This window comes from Gallinula chloropus, assembly GCF_964237585.1.
Source record: "Gallinula chloropus genome assembly, chromosome: 10".
Classification (NCBI taxonomy): domain Eukaryota; kingdom Metazoa; phylum Chordata; class Aves; order Gruiformes; family Rallidae; genus Gallinula; species Gallinula chloropus.
In genome coordinates, this window is record NC_140095.1 from 6,657,905 (window position 1) to 6,680,274 (window position 22,370).

Sequence of the window (22,370 nt, forward strand, 5' to 3'; positions counted from 1 at the left end):
CTGAAAGAGAAGACTTGGGCCAAACCCCAAACTGGACAGCAAAAAGGAATGGAAGTGACTGAAGTAACACTAAAAAGATTCTGTAGTTCAGAGTGCTCCATTTGCCATGGCTGTCCCATTGACATGCAGGGATAAAAAACAACAGCACCCCATCAGATGCTCACATCCTGAAGATTCTAACTGCTCCGGTTGGACTTTGCACAATGTAAGCAGTCACACAGAGACCTATTGGAAAAGCTATTCCTTGAAAATGCAAGGTGAAAGAGACTTTTTCAGATGTGGGTTATAGATTTTTTTTTTTAAATTGTCTCAGAGGACATGAGACAAGCATTATTAACAATATTAATTATATATTAAGCACCAGCAATATTGCTTGAGCTTGCAGTCATCAACCAACGCAGCAAGAATTGTTTGTTGACAGATGTGAGACAGTGCAAAACTTAAATACCAGTCTGTTTTCACATCAGGAGAACAAGAACACCCCTAAAAGCATCAGAATTTTTTTACATTCTTTGCCAGCTCCCACGAATAGTAGTTAACAACCGGTCTCTGATAGAAACTGGTTTCCCCCATTCACACAAGGTAACATCACTGACACAGGGTCTACGACCTGGGACTAGACAGGTGATGTACATTTTGCCATATTGATGGCAACTGTTGCAGCAGTAATTCTGCCCAGCACAGAAGATGAACTCAGGTTTTGCCACAGGCTATACCCAGTTCCTCAGCCATCCATAGGGGATGTTACTGTGTCTAGTATGAAGGCAAAGAAGTCCCCACCTCCCACATACAAAGACATCCCCATTTCAAGATGCCTCTTGCAGCCCAAGTTTACCATTCCCACCCTCCCAGGAAGAGAGAGTCCAAGTGTTAAGAGCTGCCTTGGGACCAGAACACAGGCAAAAAGGTTATCATTTATCACTACTAAAGCACTACTTATTCCTGGGGAGTTTGGTAGCAAACCTGGTACTACACCAATTTCCACAGTTTGAGAAGGAAGGAGGCAAGTATGCAAGTAATAAAATAGATTAAATATCAGACCACAGCTCTAAATCCATTTTAGTGCCTCTTTGTTCTCCAGCATTTCCAGATAAGCATTTTATGATCACTGATCTCCAATTAGATATGTTATCCCTAATGTCATAGGGAAATGGAGACACAAGACAATAAAGCTTTTTTTCTCAAAGGTTACATTCAAGCTGTCTTACATATTTACAGATGCATATGGCTTCATAAATAACTGCATTATACGCCGTTCCAGAAAAACATCTAAGCTGCACACACTGCAAAACTTGTGTAAACACTATAGATTTGTCCATGCTGCCAGAGACTTGCAATAAGCCTTTGTTTACAACAGCAAAGAACTGTCCAATGCTTTTATTATTTTGCCTGCTACTCTGAAGCACTTAGCAATCCTTCCACTCAGCATGTTAATTATGGAAGATGCTTTTTGTATTGCATGATTTATTTAAAGCCTGTTCAGACTCAATTTATGAAATCCAGATTGTGAAGCACAGCATAACAATATAGTCTTCTCCTCAGCATCTTTGGTCACTAGTAGCAATTTTACAGCACACTATGGCAAATAAATAGAACACCTTCATCAAGAATTTTGGAAGTCACTTACCAAGACTCAATGCACAGTAGCATCTCTGCAGTTAAAGGTGAAATGCAACTTAACTCTCTCCTAGCACGCACAAGACCAAAGCCATGCACACATATGCTAGGGTTAAAAAAAATCAATTCTAGCTCCCCACCCCACCCTTTTCTCTTTTTTTTAAAGCTAATTATTTTTAAATCTCTAAAAAGATTTGATTTGGCCACGCTTGTACATTTTTCCCCCCTCCTGTAAACAACAAAAACATATTTTTAGTGTTTTCAGATGTTGAGATCTTTTATGCTAGCTAAAGACACTAATTTGAGTAGAAAGAACCAGCCATCAGCCAAAGTCCAGCCTTTTGAAGATAATACAGCTACGTGACAATTTCTGGCAGTTGGCCGTGGAAAAGTCAGGATTGGTTGGTGTCTTATATCCTGCCTCATTTTTCACATAAATGTGTGACATACATCTGGCTCTGGAAGAACTTTCAGTTCATCTTTTAGACTCACCAAAATGCCTTTCTTCTGCATCCTCTTAGCATATGAAATTTCACAAGCGTTGCATCTTAAAAGCATACACTGTGATCATAGCAAAGCACACAGCTGAAATGCTACAATTCAAAATTAATTTGGGTATAACACACCCTGTGCTTATAGCACTGAGTTTGTACAGCACATGTACAGTATTTCACAGAAAAACTCAGAAAAAATTAGAGTCAGAGCTTTTACAGTTAACTGAGGAAAACTCTACGGAGTGGAACTAAAAATCTCCACACTTTGTGAAACTTACTGCTTACCAGTGGGCACAGGTGTTGGGCTAAAATCGGTGCCCTGCTATTGGCAAGGAGGGCAGCCCACCACGATTCACAACTGACTCTTTCAGGTTTTAACAGAACATTTCCACAGCTTCTTAAACACTTACTGAACAGATGTATGTATCTGCCCCGCAAATTCTAGTGTTCAACATCAATTTTTTGGAAAAGAGGTGCTTCAGAGCTAAAGGAAAGGGGGTAGCTGGGGAGGACTGGGAGAAGCTGACAAGCCTGAGAGGAGACATACTGAATTCGTTGGAGCACAAACATACAAAGCACATGGACATGTAGGCTCTATGAGCTTTACAGTCCTACACTGCACAGGAGCACTGTTGGTTTGTCTGGGGCTCAACAGTCCAAGTCAACGGCAGTAAGTGGTATGCACTGATTGTATCTACTCATGATCTCTCTGAACTGCTTGACTTCTTACAGACAACTACCTCACCACTAATCATTATGTTGTGGAATAAAACTGTAGAAACTTACTGGAATGAAACCACTAGAAACATATCTGGTTTTCCACTACAGTGAGTAGCAGTGGACATTCCCAAGAACTCTGAATCTGAGAGCTCAGTAGAACCAGTTACCCTAAAAACACTGAGTTGTGCTAAGTGGCAACGGTTAAAATTCCTGTGTATTTGGAAAGCTGAGTAAAAATACACCCAAGAAAGAAATGGCTTCTACCTTCCACATCACAGAACTTCCACACTTTGTACTGCCTATCACTTGAACGTACACTGCATTATGTGCTTCCTTCAACTGATACGTCCAGATTGTATTAAACTGACACATAATTTAGGCAATATCCTGCTCTATATCTAAATAATGCCAACAGGTGCTCCACTGGTATCATGACCATTAACCTCACACACAAAATTAAGAAATAAAAACTGAAAAAAAAAAAAAAAAAACCACCCAAACCCACAATAAAATCAGGAGAGCTATCATCACAGTGGTTTGGGTAGCTGTGGCTAATAGCTCTACAGACATTTTATTTTAAATTTACTTAGGCTGTTATGCAGGACATTTCAAAGAATGTTCTGCTAACCTACTTAGTTAATGATGGATTTGCTTCAATAGCAAAAATATATTGAGCTAAAATATTATTCACTTAAGGTTATGCCCTCTGAGTGATGACCATGAGGCAGGGAGTGGAACAATATACTTCCACTGTTACTATGAACAAAAGACCTTTATAAATGGTATTTTGCCAGGAACAGAAATTACTCCTGTTTTTTAAAGTCTGACCCAATGCAGATGCCTTGTTTAAATAGTAGTTAATGATTACTTTTGCATCCACTTCAACAGATCAAAAGGGAAGATTATTCCAAAATTGAAGCGATATAAGCAGTTTTTATTTGTTATTTGAAAGAAATTAAATGGAGAAAAGCCAGGGTTTTTTTAATTCAACAATCATACTTTCTTCATTAACGTTTTGCAATGTTTGACAATGTTTAATAAAATAGCTTTAATATCACCTAAAATGTTGCAATTTAGCCTTTATAAGTTATGCCAATCTTTCCACAGTTCATTCTCCAAAGCCTACTGACTCATGGCAAAAAAATCAGATTTATAGTTTTGTCCTAAAAATGATTTAAGCTAAAATACCAAAAAGTTGCAAGTTTCCAGGCCTCCCCTTTCATACTACATTCATTTAGGAAATATTTTAATGACAGGCAATCCTAAAGAGAAGCAGAGATTCAGTACGTATAACAGGCCAAGTTAAGAGTTCGCACAAGAAAAAAAAAAAAGTAAAACTTTCAAACATCCCACACTTAAACAGACACTACTAAAGGTATCATATTTCCGAACTTCTGGTTTCACAAAAATACGTTGCTTGCATTTGCTAAGAGAGCAGGCTCTACAGAAAAACAACACATTGAGACAAGACCTGAGTACCATTTCTGGTCACTAACAGCCAGCCGTTCTCACAGATTTTTTTCAAAACTCATTTCATAGTTCAACTAAATCTATCTTTACATAGAGATATGAGAAAGAAACCTACTCACACACACATAGATATAAAATGAGTTTAAAGCTAGAACTTAGTTAAGATACTGTCTCTCAAAGATGAGATGTAACATGAACAAGCATTTCTACAGTCTTGGACCGTGCTTAATTTTGGAAAGTTCGGCTGGTTATTTTATACTGCTCAAGGAGTGTGAAATAAATGGGCTACGGCAACCCCGCTGCCCTCAAAGAGCTGACTAACTGCACTTGTACCAGGAATAGAAAAAATAGGTTATGATCAGAATTTAAAACTTATCTCACTTATTTCCATAAATGGAGTTTTGGAATTCAAGACAAAAATCCCGAGCAAAGTGATTTTAAAAGTTCAAGACACTAGTTAAACTACTTAAAGGCAAATCTATTCCTGAGATCATCTGAAATCGTTTTAGTACAACATATGGTCAATTCTCCAGACTTCTCCTGAACAACTGCTAGTGGGAACATCACTCTTCAAAGCTGCTTTACAATACACCCATTAGGAAATCCGAAGTCCCACAACAAACCCCTTGCAGATAACTTGAGTTACCCATCAAGCAAAAAACCCTTCCTGCTTTATTTAACAAGGGCACATTCCCAACCAGCACGCAATTTTGCTCTAGTCACCCACCACCTGTAGCAAGGAATAATTCTCACTATTGCATGGCTAGAGATGTTATCCTGCTCCCATCACAAGCAGACAAGATTAACCCAGCTACTTGACAGCCCTACACAGTACACCCTACAGAGTATCACGGGGACATAACGTTCCTTTTGTGCTTTTTCCTATCTTACAGGGCCAGCAGCTCTCTATAAATTGGATTGAGGATTTAGAGACCTCTTACATTCACCCTTTCTGAGAAAAAGAATTTAATTAGTATCAAAAGCAGAAGAAATCTAGTTTTTTCTCCACTAAGTCTAGCACAATACCCCACAATTAGTGGTGTTACGCAACTTTATAGGCAATTACGTTGATCAGAACATTAAGTCTAATGGCAACTGCCTTTAGAAATACTGTGCTTCTCAACGGAGACAAATGCAACTGCCATTAGCATAAGTGGGTTTTATATATGTATAAGCACTAAAATATACATTAAATATATATAATAATATGAAAATATGATAAACAAATCTATCTTCACCTACATATAGATTTTAAGAGTTACTGAGATAATGTCTTTTTCATATTAATTCTGGTGTCACTAACAATTCTGGTTTTTTGACAAGCAATTGTACATTTTATGTCAACTATTAGCTATCATGGAATATAAATTCAACTGTGTCTAAAAGCATACTGTAATTTAGGCAGGTATCCAACTCCCCCTTTTTCTTAAAGAATGTTAATTTAATAATCATGAAACACTATAAACAATCATCATCAGTGAGGTAGTAAACCTGCAGATTTTCCATAAGTACATAAATAGAGACACTTACAGCCGTTCAAGTTGTTTTAGATCCTGAAATGCTCCACGTTCTATCACAGTAATCTGATTTTCTTCCAAGTGCCTGCAATTTCAGAAATATCAGTTAATTTTAAAGACAAAAGAATAAAAGACTCTGCCCACTTCTCTTCATGCATGCTACAAAATTGCTTTTCACAGAAGTTCCAGTAACAGTTATAATTAGAGATTATTAAAACAATTCATATTAACAGCACTGTTTCTCTTGTTCACTAACAAGAAACGGATTTAAAAGTTGTCTCCTGACAGGCAGATTTGGAAAGTTTTTTGTTCCTAAGTTTTCAGAACCATAATCGTCAGGCTCAAAGCATCGACCCTTGGTCTAGAGGGTGATGAGGGTGATTCTTACATCCTTAGTATATTAGTTCTTATATAACGTAACCAAGATACCCAATTCCAAGAGCCTCTAGGAGGCCCATGCAAACCTCATGAAGTTCACCAAGGCCAAATGCAAGGTCCTACATGTGGGTTGGGGCAATCCCCAGCACAACTACGGGCTCGGCAGGGAACAGACTGAAGAGCAGTGCTGAGGGAAAGGACTTGGGGGTGTTGGTGGATGAGAAGATCAACATCCCAGAAAGCCAACTGTGTCCTGGGCTGCATGAAAAAAACCATGACCAGATTGCTGAGATGGAAGATTCCGCCCCTCTCTGGGAAGACCCCACCTGCAGGACTGCATCCAACTCTGGGGTCCCCAGGACAAGACAGACATACATTTGTTAGAGTACAGAGACAGCCACAATGATCAGGGGCCTAGAGCTCTCCTATGAAGACAGCTGGACAGTGTTGGCTTTATTCAGCCTGGGGAAAAGAAGGCTCTGTGAAGTCTTATAGCAGCCTTCTAGCACCTGAAGGCACCCATCAGATTGTATTCTTGTGTTATCATTATTGATGGAGAAGAATGAATTAATTTGAAACTGATCAATCGCCAACTTGTACTGGAAGTACCAAAACACATTCAAAATCTATTTCTTGTTCTTCTGACCCAAGATTATTAAGGAAAAAATAATATATGTATAACTACAATATTTATTAAGTAGTTCTAATTCTCATCATTATGTTTATGGCATCATTTGACTTTCATAGGAAAGAGGAAATCAGGAATGACTGCTTCTGTACACTGATGTTTCCCCTTTTGACATTCAAGGCCCATTTACAAGTATGGTCAAGCTCTTGAACTTGTAGATCAGAAAAATCACCATCATTTTGTTCATATTTATTACTTTATATTAGACTCAAAAAAATCACATTTCCTTAATAACTTCTACAGCTATCAATATCCTTAAGCTCTGGCTTAATGTTCTACAAAAGTGCTATTAAATGGGACTGTACCTTTAAGTGGCCAAAATTTGAAAGTTCTGTTTGCTAGTGGTTTAGTATAATTGATTAATGTCTAAGCAGACCAAAATTATTATCACAGTATTTACTGAAAGCCAGTGAGGAACACAAACAATTAAATAGCTCTGAACTGAAATTTACTGTTTCACATCACAAACTGTGTCAGTTGCATGGTTAAAAGAACACTGGTAACTGAATCACGTTCAGAACTCACTAGCACTTCATCTCTGGAGTTATGGACATTCCTAGTACTGGCACCCTAAAACAGTCTTGTAAAGACAGACAGGTTGTGTGTTATACTCACAAGACACGGAGATTCTTCAGCCCTGTGAAGTCCGTCTTCGTGATTCTTGTGATATTATTTTTTTCTAGATCACTGCAGGGGAAAAACAAACCAGCCTTCAGACATTGTGACTGACATCCAAAATTCCTTTAGCAGAAAGGATCTCCAACACTGGAGCATCTTTCAGCTCCTCAAGTGGTACAAACTAATGTTGTCATTAAAATCTCAAGCAGCAAGTTATCTGGCCTGATGCATTTTGCCTCATCTGAGCACGCTGCTCTCAAAAGAGATTTCTTCCCTTTTTATTTCTAGTATCAGTGCTCACCATATGCTTCTTTGTCCCTCAATACCACACTCTTGTAAGAGGCAAAATACATGGAACACCCTTTCGTATAGTACATCCGAAACAGCATACTCATCCCCAGAATTAAAACCAAACTCTGGGGTTATTCTAAACTCAAGTGTGCCTGTTCCTAGCACAGAAACTTGGACTACACACAGCTTGAGAGAACAGCTTAATTCAGTGACTCCTCAGCATGGTCCTACCCAGGTGATTGGAACATTTGCTGAGTTATAGAAAAGCTTGTTGTTTTTTTTTTTTTTCACAAGGGTCCTAATTGGTCACCTCCTGATCCCAGCTTTTTGGAAGTGCTGGTTTTCAGAAGATACTGTTCATCACACTGACCTGCTTCCCACATGTGTTCACTCTTTGCCAGTTCCTACCTTCTGTCTTTGAACTCTCAATTTCCTAGAACCTCTGTTATGTGCAGACACATTTTCCTCCTGCACTCCATTGCAGTCTGTGCTAATTTATGCTTTAGACACAAACCTAATAAGGAACTGGAATCTTTTTTCACAACATGGAAAACCCACTGTAACTAAATCTTGAGCTGCCCACTGTTCTGCAGCTTTTCTTTGGAGCGAGCACATCAAGAGCACGGAAGAATTTCATGTCTAAACTTAGATCTTAATAGAACAAATATCAAAATAAAACACTGTAGTTTTAATTTGATTCATAGAAGTTGTCTCTTAAGTAAATTAAATTTAAAATAAAGGAATTTATAAACTTTATCCTTCTCACGAGACAGATCCTATCCTTCAGGATAGCTCCCAGCACACTAACTTCGGTGCTTTTCCAAAAATAATCCTTTTGTTACCCAACATTATGAGTGTTTCCACAATTTCCATTCAAAGAGCAGACCACATACCTGCCTGTGCTACAGGATCGTGTTGCTGTCTTTTCCCCTTAAGACTTGTTTTTGCTTTGCATCCCTGAAATTCTCACAATTGAGCATGTCCTGCTGGTTGGAGTTTGGCTGTTGGGATTTTTTTCTGTCCAGATTTTTCTACCTGACCTCGTGCTAACCAACAGGGACGAGACGAACAGATAGCCTTTCTCCCTGGACTCCAACCATGCTTACTTCAACATAACAAACAATATGCTGCAAACTTACAATTAAGTAAGAGCAGATATACACTCCATAATGTCACCACAAGCTTGCTGAGTGTCAGTTATCTAGATACCAGAAGCCTTTTCTGAAAAATACCTTTTCTAATGTCAGAGTATGCTTTTTTCTTTTGAGTCCTATTGCCTCCTAAAAGCTACTAGACAACAGAGACACAAGCCTTTGGGGTAAAAATTTTCACACCAAAAAAGCATTCAGTATTTTCCAAACGATAGGATAGTCAACAACACACTTGGATAAAAATTATCTATTGTCATCCAATACTTACAATCTAATATTAAAAACTTGCCATGAAGCTAGACATTCATTTTGTAACACAGAACATAAGATCTGAAACTAGGCATTCATCTCATGAGAACATGAGATCTCAAATCCAAAAGAGGAAGTAGAGGCTTTTCCTATGCAATTAAATTTTACTATCGTTCCTGCATTAATGTGTACTGGGATATACCTTTTTTTAATTTAGAGGGTCCAATTTCTCTCCCATTTCTAGTAAAATTCTGCAACAACAACAACAAAAGAGACTTCAGTATTATTTTTAAGTACATTTGGCAATCTGACACCTGCATAAACCTTGACCCTGAAATAACTTCTGAAAATCAGATGGCTGTTCTTAAGTGCTGTTTCAAGTTGATTATTTCTCTAGGTAAAAAAGAGAATTCAAGGAAAGGGTAGAAGTCAGAACTTCCAGGAATGCCTCGACTATCATGTTTGTATTCTGAAAAATGCTGCAGAGATGGCTGCCTAGGATGGCTTCTAAGCACCTAGCAAGTAAAACTGCAAGCAAAATGCGAAAGCTCCTGAAGTGTTCAGGAGTTGAATCATTTGTAATTGCTCATACACCATCCTGCAGGGAGGAAGAGGTACTTCTGGCTGGCACAACTTCTAGTAATTTTCCATCACACATGCAGTTATGCTCAAGCCTTTAACTCTGGCTGCTACTTAAGCCAGTCTTTTTTCACCTCACATGAGTTTCTATTAGTAAGACAGAAGTACTATGAAGAGGCACCAGTGTTCCAACACAAATGATTATTTCCTTTGAATCAATTTTTTTCCTGCCAATACGAAGCAATACTCTTCTAAGACATTAAATGGAAAGCAATTGCCATGGTAACAAATTTCATTTTTCCAGTGTGAATCACATTGTCAAATAAATGCAGTTCTGTATTTTGAAGTTTAAGCTTGTTAAAGGTACATTTTCAACATTCAGAGAAGAAACAGGACTGATTTTCCCACTATGAACACTATCATCTACTTATAAAAAAAGTAAATATTTAGATGAGTACAGGTAATTGTACTCACTCGGCTGAGGAAATAACTCTTCATATTCCTAAACGTGCATAATGGTTCTCTCATGTGCTCCCTAAACCTCGAATGCAAAGTGATATGGAATTCAGCTCCTTTTAAGGTCATTTTAACATGCTGATGCATTCACTTACTGGAACAAAAAGCTTAAAAAATCCAAAAGCCAACCCCAACACAAAGAACTAAGTTGCATACAGTATGAACCACTCCATAACTAAGGGTTCTCTGGTACTGGTAAGACTGCGACGATGATGACAGAGCTCAGAATTCATACTGGCAAAACCTTCAGCCCTTGTATCTACAAGGTTTGTGCCAGGTGCAAACCAGCTCCAGTTTATGGTCTCCATCTTTTGCTACAGCAACACAATTTGCCATAGACGATGGGAAAAGACAAAAGATTAACAACTATTTAAAAAAACCCACCCAAACTCTAGGGTTCTGACCAACAATGCTACATCATCCATAACAAGAAGTTTTTTACTCAATTCTGCTATTAGAACCAGAAGCCATATAGGCATAGAATACATACTACTTTTTGTCTTTTTCAGTCATTTGCGTGAATCTCATAGTTCATCTTTCTGAGGTAGAAGCAAGGCATTAACAGGACTGGAGCAGCATATGAGACACACAAGAGTGCAGAAATAAGTGCTTTGTAATACTGAAATCTATTCTGATACTTATTAATAAAAGTCAAAATACTAGTAAGAAAATTCTTCAGTCATAAAATAATTTAAAACCAGAATAAACTTCTAAGAGTATGTGCATCTTAGCACAGGACATACAAGAAACATTCTACTGTCTGGAAAGTATGTTCTTGTCACAGATGGGAACTGAAGATAACGGTAAGGAAATGAGGAGGGGAAAAATCCATCTACAAACAAGACAGTATCCTTGCTTGACTTATATCAGCCATAATTATGAAAAGGTCCATTAAAGAAAAACACAGACCCACAGAGCAACTAGAGGGCACGTCCACTGCACGTACCATCCGTTCTCTTCCATTTGTGTTTATGTTGCTGATTGAATCGTGCTTTTCTCCAGGACTACCTTTGAATCACTGCCTACATTTTTCAGATTTTCCTGCTTAATTTCCTCTTCTGTTCTCAGTTCAGTTCTTCCACCCTGGTGCATCATTAACTACTCACTGGTGCGCCAGGGTGACCTGATTGCAAGAAGCATTGGAAAGAACAGAGTCTGGAGTAAGCAATGCATAAATAGCTTGTGGTTTACTTGCATGTTGTTTTCCATCTGTTTTTCATGTCATTCCTCAGCAGTTTTCCCTTGCCTGTATCTCGGAAAAGGTCTACCAAGGGACAGCAACAAGCTGGTCAGAGTTCTCCCAAGCAGACAGGAGCCAGCTGAGATGTACAGGGCAGCACAGAGCCATTGGCCATGACTTCATCCATTTTGATAAGCCCTCATTCTCAGCACAGCTTTACTCAGCCTGGACAGGTGTATGCAAAACTGCATTCCTGCCACACAGAGCAATCTCTCCAGCACACCACCCCTCCTGCCCAGTCTGAGAGACCAGTCCCACACATCAGCTGTACTGCTCAAGTTCCAGCCGTAAAACCACTCCTCCTATACAACATTCTTCCTCTGGAGAAACCTGCAGTTCCCCAGGCAAGGAAAGACTTAAACTTTCCTTGATCAGTACATGTATTGAGATGGTTTTTCCCTCTGCTCTCACAGATTGGCACAGCCTGTATTGTATACATAACATCAATTAGGCTATGGAACCGTTCTGAAGGTTAGTAGCTAAGTTGAATGCTTCCATTTCTGTGAGTACAATTACTTACACAAGGCTCCATCTTTAAGAGAGCTGTTCTTCGTGAAGTTCACTTCCCTTAAACCATTTAGGATTTAATTGATAACTGCCACCTCCGTTTTATAAAGCAGCATTTACCTTCTGAGCATTTGCCTGTCCCAGCATGCTTTCCCTCAAGGCTTATGTGCCTTTTGAAGAAACCCAGACTGAAACCTTGATAAACTCTATGTAACACTTCCTCCTCCTGTTCACAGTAGGTCTAACACTGCTGTGAAGGAGTAGATTGCCACAGGTTACCCCATTAGTCAATTAAACTTCAGGACTGTGAAGTTATTGAACTAATGCAGACATTAGTGGTTTACAGCTGGTGTTTGTGGGCAACATAATATTTTACGTTTCCTTTATAAAGTTTGGCAGCTGATTACTGGCTCACTAGTGGGTTTAAACTACAAAAAGCTAAACCTTAACATCTAATCTCAGTTGGCTCTCAAACACATCAGTGTTCCTAAGAACTGTTGGAAGCTAATACAGCCTTGAGAAGAAATCATTTGGGTCAAAGACATGGGGAGAATCATACCATAAAGGTGAATTTAAAATGCATTTAACTGCAACCAATGCCAAATCATTGGCTACAAGACATCATGAAACTATTAAAGGCAGCTTTACTCAAACATATCCTGCTATGTTCCAGTAACAATTTAATTGAATACCTACTTTGTAGACGTTGAAGACCAAGTCACACAATGTACATACACACTTGCTACAAGCAAGGACATTTGGAGCAACTGGAGCAAATCCTGCTCCATAGCAGGAATCCCTCTATATTGCTTCACCTTCCACTCTTCTCTAAAGGCAATCTAGTGAACTTACGACAGACTTTTCTATGTTTTAAGCCATCTCCAGCCTTCCCTGGAGCACACCACTATACAGCTTCTAAAGCACTAGGAGTGCACAAATTTCCTCTGTTAAATTACTTAAATTTCAATTGCTAATTATTTTGCTTAGTCATCAACTCCTGTAAAACATCTGGACGTTGTTATTCTCAAACCCCACATTGTTCCTCAGACGGCATAAATTTTATAAGATGAAGTAAACCCCCTCGCCACCCTGCACTATGTGCCTCTGTCTTCTAGACTCACATACCATGCCAAAGACACACACTCATCTTAGACCAGCTCTGAGCCTATACTTCTGCAACGTAGAAGACCAGATTTGATACATATCACTACCAAAATAAACATTACAAGTCTTACAAAAGAGTCAATAAGGCAGGCAATCAGATGTTGAAGTCTTGCAACAATCTTCAAATCAATAGTTCAATACTTACCTATAAATAAAAAAATCCTACACGAAATTCAAATGCTTTTCTATACAAGGATGAAAAAATTCAGAACACTACTAGACTGTAGCAAGCTCCTACTGCTCAGATATCATTTTGCTACCTGCTGCATCCCCTGTGCATTGTTGTCTCCACGATTATCTATAGTCTAGGCCATCATGGCACTTGTGAGTCTCACACATACCAAGGTGAATCCCTAAATCAATTCCTTGACTCTTCCAAGGCTATAGACTTTTTTTTTTAATCAGCTGCCCATTTTGGAGCTGGCTCTGGTTACCTAATTATGCTTTTCTAGGTGCATAGAAGCCAAGGTCAAAAGCCTCCCTAAAGCACAAACAGTAGTTAGCTCTCAGTACAACTCCTTCATGGATTTGTTTGGTTTTCAAGTCTGTGAGCTATAGGTGCTGTATTTTCCAACAAGGAATGCATAAGTTTTGTATATAACACAGAACATAATCAAAATCTCTGTTGCTCCTAAGAACAAAAAAGGTCAGGATCCACCACACCATCTAGAACTTGCATCAAAACAAACCTCAGCTAGGACACAACACAGGAACTTCCAAAAGTTCATGAAGAACAGAAGAAAAATAATTTGCCCATCAATTTAAGAGAAACTGTTTGAAGAATAACTCGTTCTTTGTTATGATTAATTTGTAATACATTCCAAAGAATATAATTTATATGATAAATCAGCTTACCAGTAATATTCAAACAGTGGGAGCTACAATTTAGGTGATAAGAATTGAATCAGAATTCCTGCATCTAAAGAGTTACTGATATTTTTCATTAGCCCAATTCCTCCAAATAACTCAAGCAGCACACATTCTTGGGAAACAAGGCTTTTATTGTTTTGCCATCACACTGCTAAAGGACTTAGTCGATCCAAACCACCTGCTAGAATGACAGCTGAGTCATCCCTTTCAAGTTTTGTTTGATTTGCTTTCCCAACCTCGAATCACTGTGCAAGGTAACTGTGAACATGCACACACCTGAACTGGAGGAGACATGCATTTTTACAGGGAAGTTAACCATTCACTTGGCTACCTACTGCACTCCACAAGCTTAAAACCACGAGGACTACCTCCTTCATTTTAATGAAAGCTACCTGCAGAGCTGGAGACAAAAGGTTGTTCATTAAATCCCTCCTCTTTTTATGAGTGCTTTTGTTCTTTGGGAACACACTAACGACCATAATCCACAAAAGGACAAAAATTAACTCCCCTGTGGGAACACATCCCCATTGCAGCTTTTGGTTCCCCTTTGCAGTCTTTACACACCCAGTATCTGTTGCATTTTTTTTACCATTTTCCAGGATTTCTGCTATGGAGTTAATTTGTCTTTAATGGGTATGGACTGCCACTAGCCTCTTAACCTTAAATGACTACAATTCCCTACAGAACGTGCTTGGCAATTCTCTTATGCCTTCAATCCAAAAACTTCAAAGTTACTATGATAAACTACTCAATTATAACACTACCATAAAACCCTCTGGCAGCACAATCTGCATATCTTCAGATTTTACATACTTTCATCTCAACTTTTGCAATGAAGGAAATAAAGTTCTGGGACTAGATTTTTATGAAATACACAAATTCCATTAGTTTCCAAATCTCCGGGGTAAATAAAGGCATCACTTGTGAAGACAAAAAAAGCATTTCAAAATCATGTTCAGCTGAAATAATTTCTTCTTTTTAAAAGGTACATCCCATCTTTAAGTAAGAATCTTTTAAAGCTATTCTTTTCTTCTTAAAGCAAACGTGACTTTGTAAAGGAGCATGAGAATTTTTTTTCCTGACTTCTACGGTGACTGGCACTCTCTAAATATTTGACATCATCTAATGCAACCAGGAGAAAAAAACCCAACAAAACCACCTAGAAGAAAATAAACCCATGCAACAACTACAGGCAGGGCACTGACTGACCAGGGAGCTGCCTTTCAGCAAAGTATCTTGGAGTGCCATTGGCCCACAAACCATCAGCAGTGTACCCTTGGCAGTTCTAGAGAAGAAAAGGCTCTGGGGGAACCTTATAGCAGCCTTCCAGTACCTGCAAGGTGCCTATAAGCAAGCTGGGAAAGGGAATGGAACAGTAGGATGAGGGGTGATTAGTTTTAAACTCAAAAAGGGGAGATTTAGGTTGGATATTAGGAAAAACTTCTTCAACATGAGGGTGGCAGATCACTGGAACAGGTGGCCCAGAGAAGTGGTGGAGGCCCCATCCCTGGATACTCAAAGTCAGGCTTGATAGGGCTCAGAACGACCTGATCTAAAGGAGACATCCCTGCTCACTACAGGGGGGTTGGAATAGATGATCTGTAAAGGTCCCTTCCAACCAAACACATTCTGTGATTCTACCTCACTGCAGTTTATAACTACCGAATACACAGGAGAGTACAGACCCCCTTCCCTGGTCTCAGTGAGATCAAGTCATATGTGGATGAAAATGCAGTAGAGAAAAAACAGGCTCTGCCACAATGACTAATTTTCAACAAGATTGAGAAATATTCTGCAAACTAGTGCTGCACAGAGTGTATTAACACAGACTGGGATCCAGTGATTTTGTTGCTATCCATGATAAACCAGAACAAACAACTTGCAACCCAACATACAGTAATTTTTGTTGCAGCTGTTGGATCTCACATGTATAACACTGGGTAGTTTCAGTGTCCAAAATCATTTAGGTAGTAACTAAATAGCCACACAATAGCTGGAATATACCAATTCCATGCTGCAGTCCATCACACTTCTCTAAGACACCTACACGATACAGCTCCTAATTCAAAAAAGGCTTTCAGGTATGACTCAGACTATTTTCTTTCTTTCTGAACAATGAGAAAACTGATCTTAGAGGTTAAGTGCCCCAATTTTGTGAATAGACTATCCATTCTTAAGCCCATTACAGTAGTGTTTGGTTAATAACCCACATTAAGTGTCAAAATGATCTGGAACTGCTTGCAGGCAACACACTTCTGTCCTCATTCTTGTGAAAATAAGAAAAATTACTTGGCAAACTATAGGTGTTAAAAAACACCAAGAAAAAAAAACAACTACCTTCTGCAAATTGTGCAGTGGCTGAACTCCCCATTCAGCAGACTGCTGCTGAAGTCATAACTGAGACCAGCAGAAAGCAGCACAATCAAGAGTAATTCAAGTACTCCCTTTCTTCTGAGGAAATACATGTTTGTCCCAGCCTTCCAGAACTCCCAACTACCCACTGGAGTTTGCAGATTTTATTACATGTAAGGGAAATTTTATGCTGGCAGATTAATGTTTTAACAGTACATTTCACACTCCTGTGTCTTTCAGTTTTGTACTCAGACTTTTATGCTACTCTTGACATACTCTAGACCTCCCTCAGTAATGTCATTTATGCCCCTGTGAAAGATGAAGAGGTGCCCAGGAAGAAGGAAACAGGGTGAGAGGTTGTACTGGCACAACCTCACATGCCAGTACACAGATACAAAGCTCACAGAACAAGCAGGAAGAGCTATGGTTTTGCCAACAGATGCAGAAATGCAAAGCCAATAGCTTACATGGTGGGACAGCTCTTGTCATACGTATGTTTGGTGACGCTTGAATACAAGCTTCCCAGTAAACACAGGCAAGGAAGAGGAAGAGAAGGAGAGATTGCCATTCATGTGAAGGGACAGCTCAAAGATCTGGTGCTCTTCTGTGGACCAGGTGAGAGTCCCATTGAGTGTGCAAATCTACATCAGAGAAGAGATCACCAGAGGTAACATTGCGGGAGGAGTTTGTTACCAACAACCCACTCAGGGTGAATGAGACACCACTCATTTCAGCAATGGGAGAAAGTCTCCAGACCACAGTCCCCTGGTTCTTACGAGGAATTTCAATCTCCCTGACATTTCCTTCATAGGCAGCACAGCAGCAGGCCAGACAGAAGGTTCCCAGGGGGTGTCAGGCATAAGCTTCCTCAAACAGATGATAGATGGGCCAACCATGAATTAAGTTTTCCACATTTGCTACTCACAAATCAAGTGGGTGGAGGTGAGATATTCAGTAAAAATGCTTGGCTTTAGTGATCATGTAACAATGACTTTCAAATTGCTAAGGGCTGTGAGGAAGGTAAGCAGCAGACCACAGACCCTGGAATCAGGAAAGCACAATTTGATTTCACAGAATTCTGCAACTTGTAGTAATTCAGGGGGTTTATTGAAGCCTCCCAGTTGGAAGCACTACATACACTGAGGAGAACAAGCATCAGTTTCAGAATATCACCTTGGCATAACAGGCGCCTCATGACTGTGCAGAGGAGTGGCTATGGTACACAAAAGTGCAGAAACATTGCCCAAACATTAAGTGTGGTACTAGGAAGGGCAAAACTCAGCTAGAGTTTATGCTAGTAAGGATCATCAAGAAAAGCCTCTAGCTGTGCATTAGCTATAAAAGATTAAGCAATATATGATGGTTTAGCAGCAGACTGAGGTGTGCAATGCCTTTGTTACACAAAGTTTTCACCGACAGTCTCCCAAGTCTTTGTGTCTGAAGACAAGGTGCAAGGAGGTGAAGCAACCAGCAGCAGCACAGGATCAAATCAAGGACCTCTTCAGAAACCCTGACCAATAAAAGCCTATGGAAAGAGATCAGATGTATCTGTTGGTGTAGAAAGATCTGGATGGTAAAGCGCAGCCTTGCTGTGACATCCCTGACAGAGGTAAATACTACAAAAAGAGTTTAAAAGGAAGACACAGCAAAGCACAGGCTCCCCAGCATCAGCCACGTTTTGGTCCCTGGAGAAGTCTATTGGAACCAGTTTCTGGACAGACACACAGAAGAGAAGATGACTGAAAACAGCCAACAGATTTATCGAAGTTAAATCATGCCTGACCAGCCTGACCTGCCTTGTATGTTGAAACAACATCTGCAGATTAAGGGAAAACAGTGCCTCTCTCAAGTACTAAAGGGAATACTGTGTCCAGTGTTAGTCCCCTCAGTCCAGGAAAGATGCAAATAAACTTGAACAAGGCCAGTAAAATATCACTGAAATGATCAATGACTTGACTATACAAGTCTGAGGAAGCTTCGCTTGTTTAGTCTACAGAAGGGCAGGCTTTGGGTGACTGAAGAGCAGTCTTCCAATACCTGCAAAGGGGTTACTCTGAACATGCAGAAAGGCTCTTCACTGAGATACACAACAAAAGATACCCAGTAACCATAAATTGAAATATGGGAGATTGGAGCTGTTTATAAGAAAAGGTGCTGTGGTTTTCCAGACCCAATCGGACAAATCCCTGTCTAACCTGGTCTGAATTCTATGTTGACGCTGCTTTGAGCGGAGGCTGAACTAGGAGACTTTCAGAAGGCCTTTCCTACTTCAAAGACTCTACATGTTCTACAAAGAAAAGGATAAAACCTTTGTTGGTTTCTTTAGAAAATATGTTAAAATACAGTTGCTACAGAAACATTTCATATGAAGCCAGGACGTGCACATGATAAAGACCAAATACAGCACTGTGCCATGTTAGCTCAAGCAAAATTTTCATTCATATTAAAAAAACCCCAACAAAACACCCCCAAGGTTAAGAGCTGCTTATATAAAAATGGCATTTTTTACTTAATTCATGATGGCGTTTAACCATGTCTGAACTCTGTAACTAACTTGCCTTTCATATCCAACATGGGCCAGCTGTTTGTGTGGCCAGTAGGTGATTACATTGGTGCAGTGATATTACAACAAAGACCAAGCAAGTTATGCAGGTAGAAATGAGACAAACATCAAACATTCTTTATGCCATATTTTCAGTAAACTACCAAGTGGACAATCTCCTCATGATATGAACAGATATATACCTGCCCTCCAATCACAATCACTTCTGGACTTCAACGGTTACCCAAATGAATTCACATTCATTATCTCAAAGAGAAATACCTTGTAAATCAATGTGAAATATAGCCTGTGATAACTGAACTTCAGAAAAAAGTCTTCGAGGAAGTATGAGCATTCTTCAGAGTTAGCATCATTACTAATATTTACAACAAAAGCACTTTCCCAAATTTAATAATTTCTCCAGTGTGTTTAATGTTCATTTCTTATAAAGGGCTTTAGAACAAAACACAGTAAATACAATGAGAAACAAGGATTGACAAAAATGACTATTTTTTGTGAAATGAGTCAGAGTGAAGTACAATCTGCAAGCTTTTTTGTTGGTCGTTTTGCTTTATAATTCTATAATCACTTAAAACAGGGTCATCTGGAGAAAAAAACACAAACATTACATGCAAACTTCAGCAAAATTTACATCACTTTATTCCACAGCAATGGTGTCATATCTTTTCATGTAAGTCTGTTATTTCATTTAATCATGTGGTATATGACTAAATATAACGCAGCAAAGAAGCATCTATCTGTTTGTGTGCTCTTCACTAATACAGACAATCTGATGTTTAGGACTTGACACGTTTCACACTTGCTTCTGACTGCTGTAATTCTTGAGGACTTGGGAAAAGTGTTCTACCAAACAAATTATTTTAGCAAAGCCCGACATGAAAATCAAGCCTTGATTTCATCTCCTTGCTCACTTTCAGACATGCATAGTCTAGAAAGTCTTCCCAGGAGATATTTTTCTGGAAAGGTAGCAGAGGTCTTTGTTTGCATTTGGGTTTTTGTTGTTGGTTTTGAGGGCTTTTTTTTCCCCATTTAACAAGCACCCAGTGTTACCAACTCTATCCCTTCCAAGAAGTACCGCTCTGTGTCCATGTGTACAATTGCCATTAAGGAGCAGATTAAGCCAAGAACTTGTAGTAGAAGATGTAGGACAGTTTTAATATGTAAAATTATATCTTGAAAGAAGTTGTGTACTGACTTGACCAAGTTAGCATCCAGATGTTAGACCCACAATTTTCTTCATTCTGAAGCAGACCTTCCCTATCCCTCCGCGTCCTCCAAATTTTGGTTTTCAAGAGTTGTCTTGCTGGAGCGAAGTTGAATTGATTTCACCATGTTTGCTACATGAAGAGCAAACTACTGTTTTTCTAAATAAAACTTGGCACACATTTGATATTTGAAGTTACTGAAATTACTCATGCCTACAAAACCCACCTTGCACTCAGCCTATTACGTACCTGAGAACTACGGAGAAACAACCTCGGAAATATCTACACTATAAAAGGAAGTTAAACTCAACCGGAAACGATTCATTTTCAACTTCTAAAAAACTTCATGAACAATTGAATAACTTCTCAGGTTGAAAAGAACTAAAAGCCACAACCCCAAAAAAATCCATGAAACACTTTTGGTTGTTCATCATCTTTTGCTGCCCTTGCATAAGTTACCTATTATAACTCACAGCTCCAAAGGACCATTGGGCTGGGTTTTATCCTTTCACATTCTTATCTGGGAAGCTTACTTCCAGATGCGTGTTTTCTGTCTCACTCAGGAACCACCCTTTGCCTTAGGGCTTAATTTCTCACTATCTACTTCCATTTCTGGAAAACAATTGTTCTTTGGTCAAGAATTTTATTTCCATGATTTGTTTCACCACTTCATCCTTGTCTCCAGCTTACCTCCCTACCACATTTAGTTAGACATTTCAGAAATACACTATTGCTTCCCACTACTATTTCCTTATAACAAATTCTCTATTTTGCTTCCCAGCTATATTCTTAAAACACCAGGTCTATAACTCCAAGATGAGACAGACAGCCTCTTTCGATCACTCCTTGGCTATTTCAGCAAAGCTTGTCACCCTCAAATTCCCACCTTGCTAAACGATGCTGTAACCACTGTCACCCTCACCAAAGAGGTTTCATCGAGGTTTTCCCAAAATCAGCATTTCAAAAGAAGTATTTAAGATAGTACCTCCCCAGTCTAAACAAAACCATCACACAGATGAAAGACAAACCTGCAGAACAATCCATAAGCTAAAGTCCCACTAAAACCCAGGCAAAACATGATTTATGACTAACAGGAAGGCACAAGATGTTGGAAATGCTTTCAGGATGCAGCTTTTTTCTGACTAAGAATTGCCAGAGTCATGTTAAAACAATGCAACTGTTTTAATTAAGCATTAGTGTCTCCATATCTGTCCATGACCAGTACACGTATACGCACAGTGATTAATTTGAACAGCCTTGATATCATGTGGCCACATTTGCTTTACAGCCTTGATATGCAAGGTATTCTATTCTAAAGCACAGAGAATGAGCACCCAAACGTTTGGCAGACAAGGATCCTGTGCTGTTTGCTTCTTTCTTATAGTAAGGGACAGGGGGGGTAATCATCCATGTAAAGCAAATTGTTCTCTTACAGAGAGTTCTGGGTAACAACTGAGAATGCCTTTGGTTGGTTATCCATCTTCGACAAGGCAGCACGACCCCAGAAACAGGATTACAACATACTTGGGAAATGGCTTCCATTTTAGGATGTGTTCTTTGCAATCTATACAGAAAAACTCAAGTTTGGAATTGGAATCTTCTCTACTTCAAGCTAAGTTGTTTGCAGAAAAAGCTTCTCCAAGTCACATTTTTGTATTAGGTCAGTATTATATTGTATCAAGAATTACATCTAGTGCTAACGCTAATAACCATATTTGCTAGACAGACAGCTGAGGGGTACTTCCATTTCAAAAGCTGCTATAATATCTGAACTGGTGAATCACCAGTGCATACCCAGAGAAAATGTCAGGGAAAATATCAGTAGGACAGCTTGGCTGAAGTGACTCAAGACGTTTTGTTCTCCCGTGACCTGAGAAGGCACATAAGGCTCACAACTCACAGCCCATACCTTTTGAAACTGTCAGGGTTATTTATTAGAGCCCAGTAACACCATAAGCCAGTAATAACTTGTACAAAATAAATGTACACTGTAAGGTAACTAGCACATTCCTCACCAGCCACTGGAATAAAGGAAAAAGACCAACTGAGAAAACAAGGATGAAGAAATAGTCTTCTAACTGTTCATGTGCAGGAGAGTGCACCTATGATTCTGCTTTCAGCATGTTATTTCCATAACAGTTAAATGCTTATCTTTCAAAACATTCACAAGAATGTTCATTC

The 22,370-nt window shown here is 39.2% G+C and overlaps 1 protein-coding gene across 1 annotated transcript in view; it reads right to left on the reverse strand.

The window, feature by feature from the left end:
• SLIT3 (slit guidance ligand 3) overlaps positions 1-22,370 on the reverse strand; it is a gene marked incomplete at its 5' end in the record, with an annotated part of 502,705 nt that overhangs the window by 471,313 nt on the left and 9,022 nt on the right. The window contains 2 exons of the mRNA XM_084268563.1: positions 5,832-5,903; positions 7,500-7,571. Coding sequence (XP_084124689.1) covers positions 5,832-5,903; positions 7,500-7,571 — 144 coding nt within the window. The remainder of the gene's footprint in view (positions 1-5,831; positions 5,904-7,499; positions 7,572-22,370) is intronic.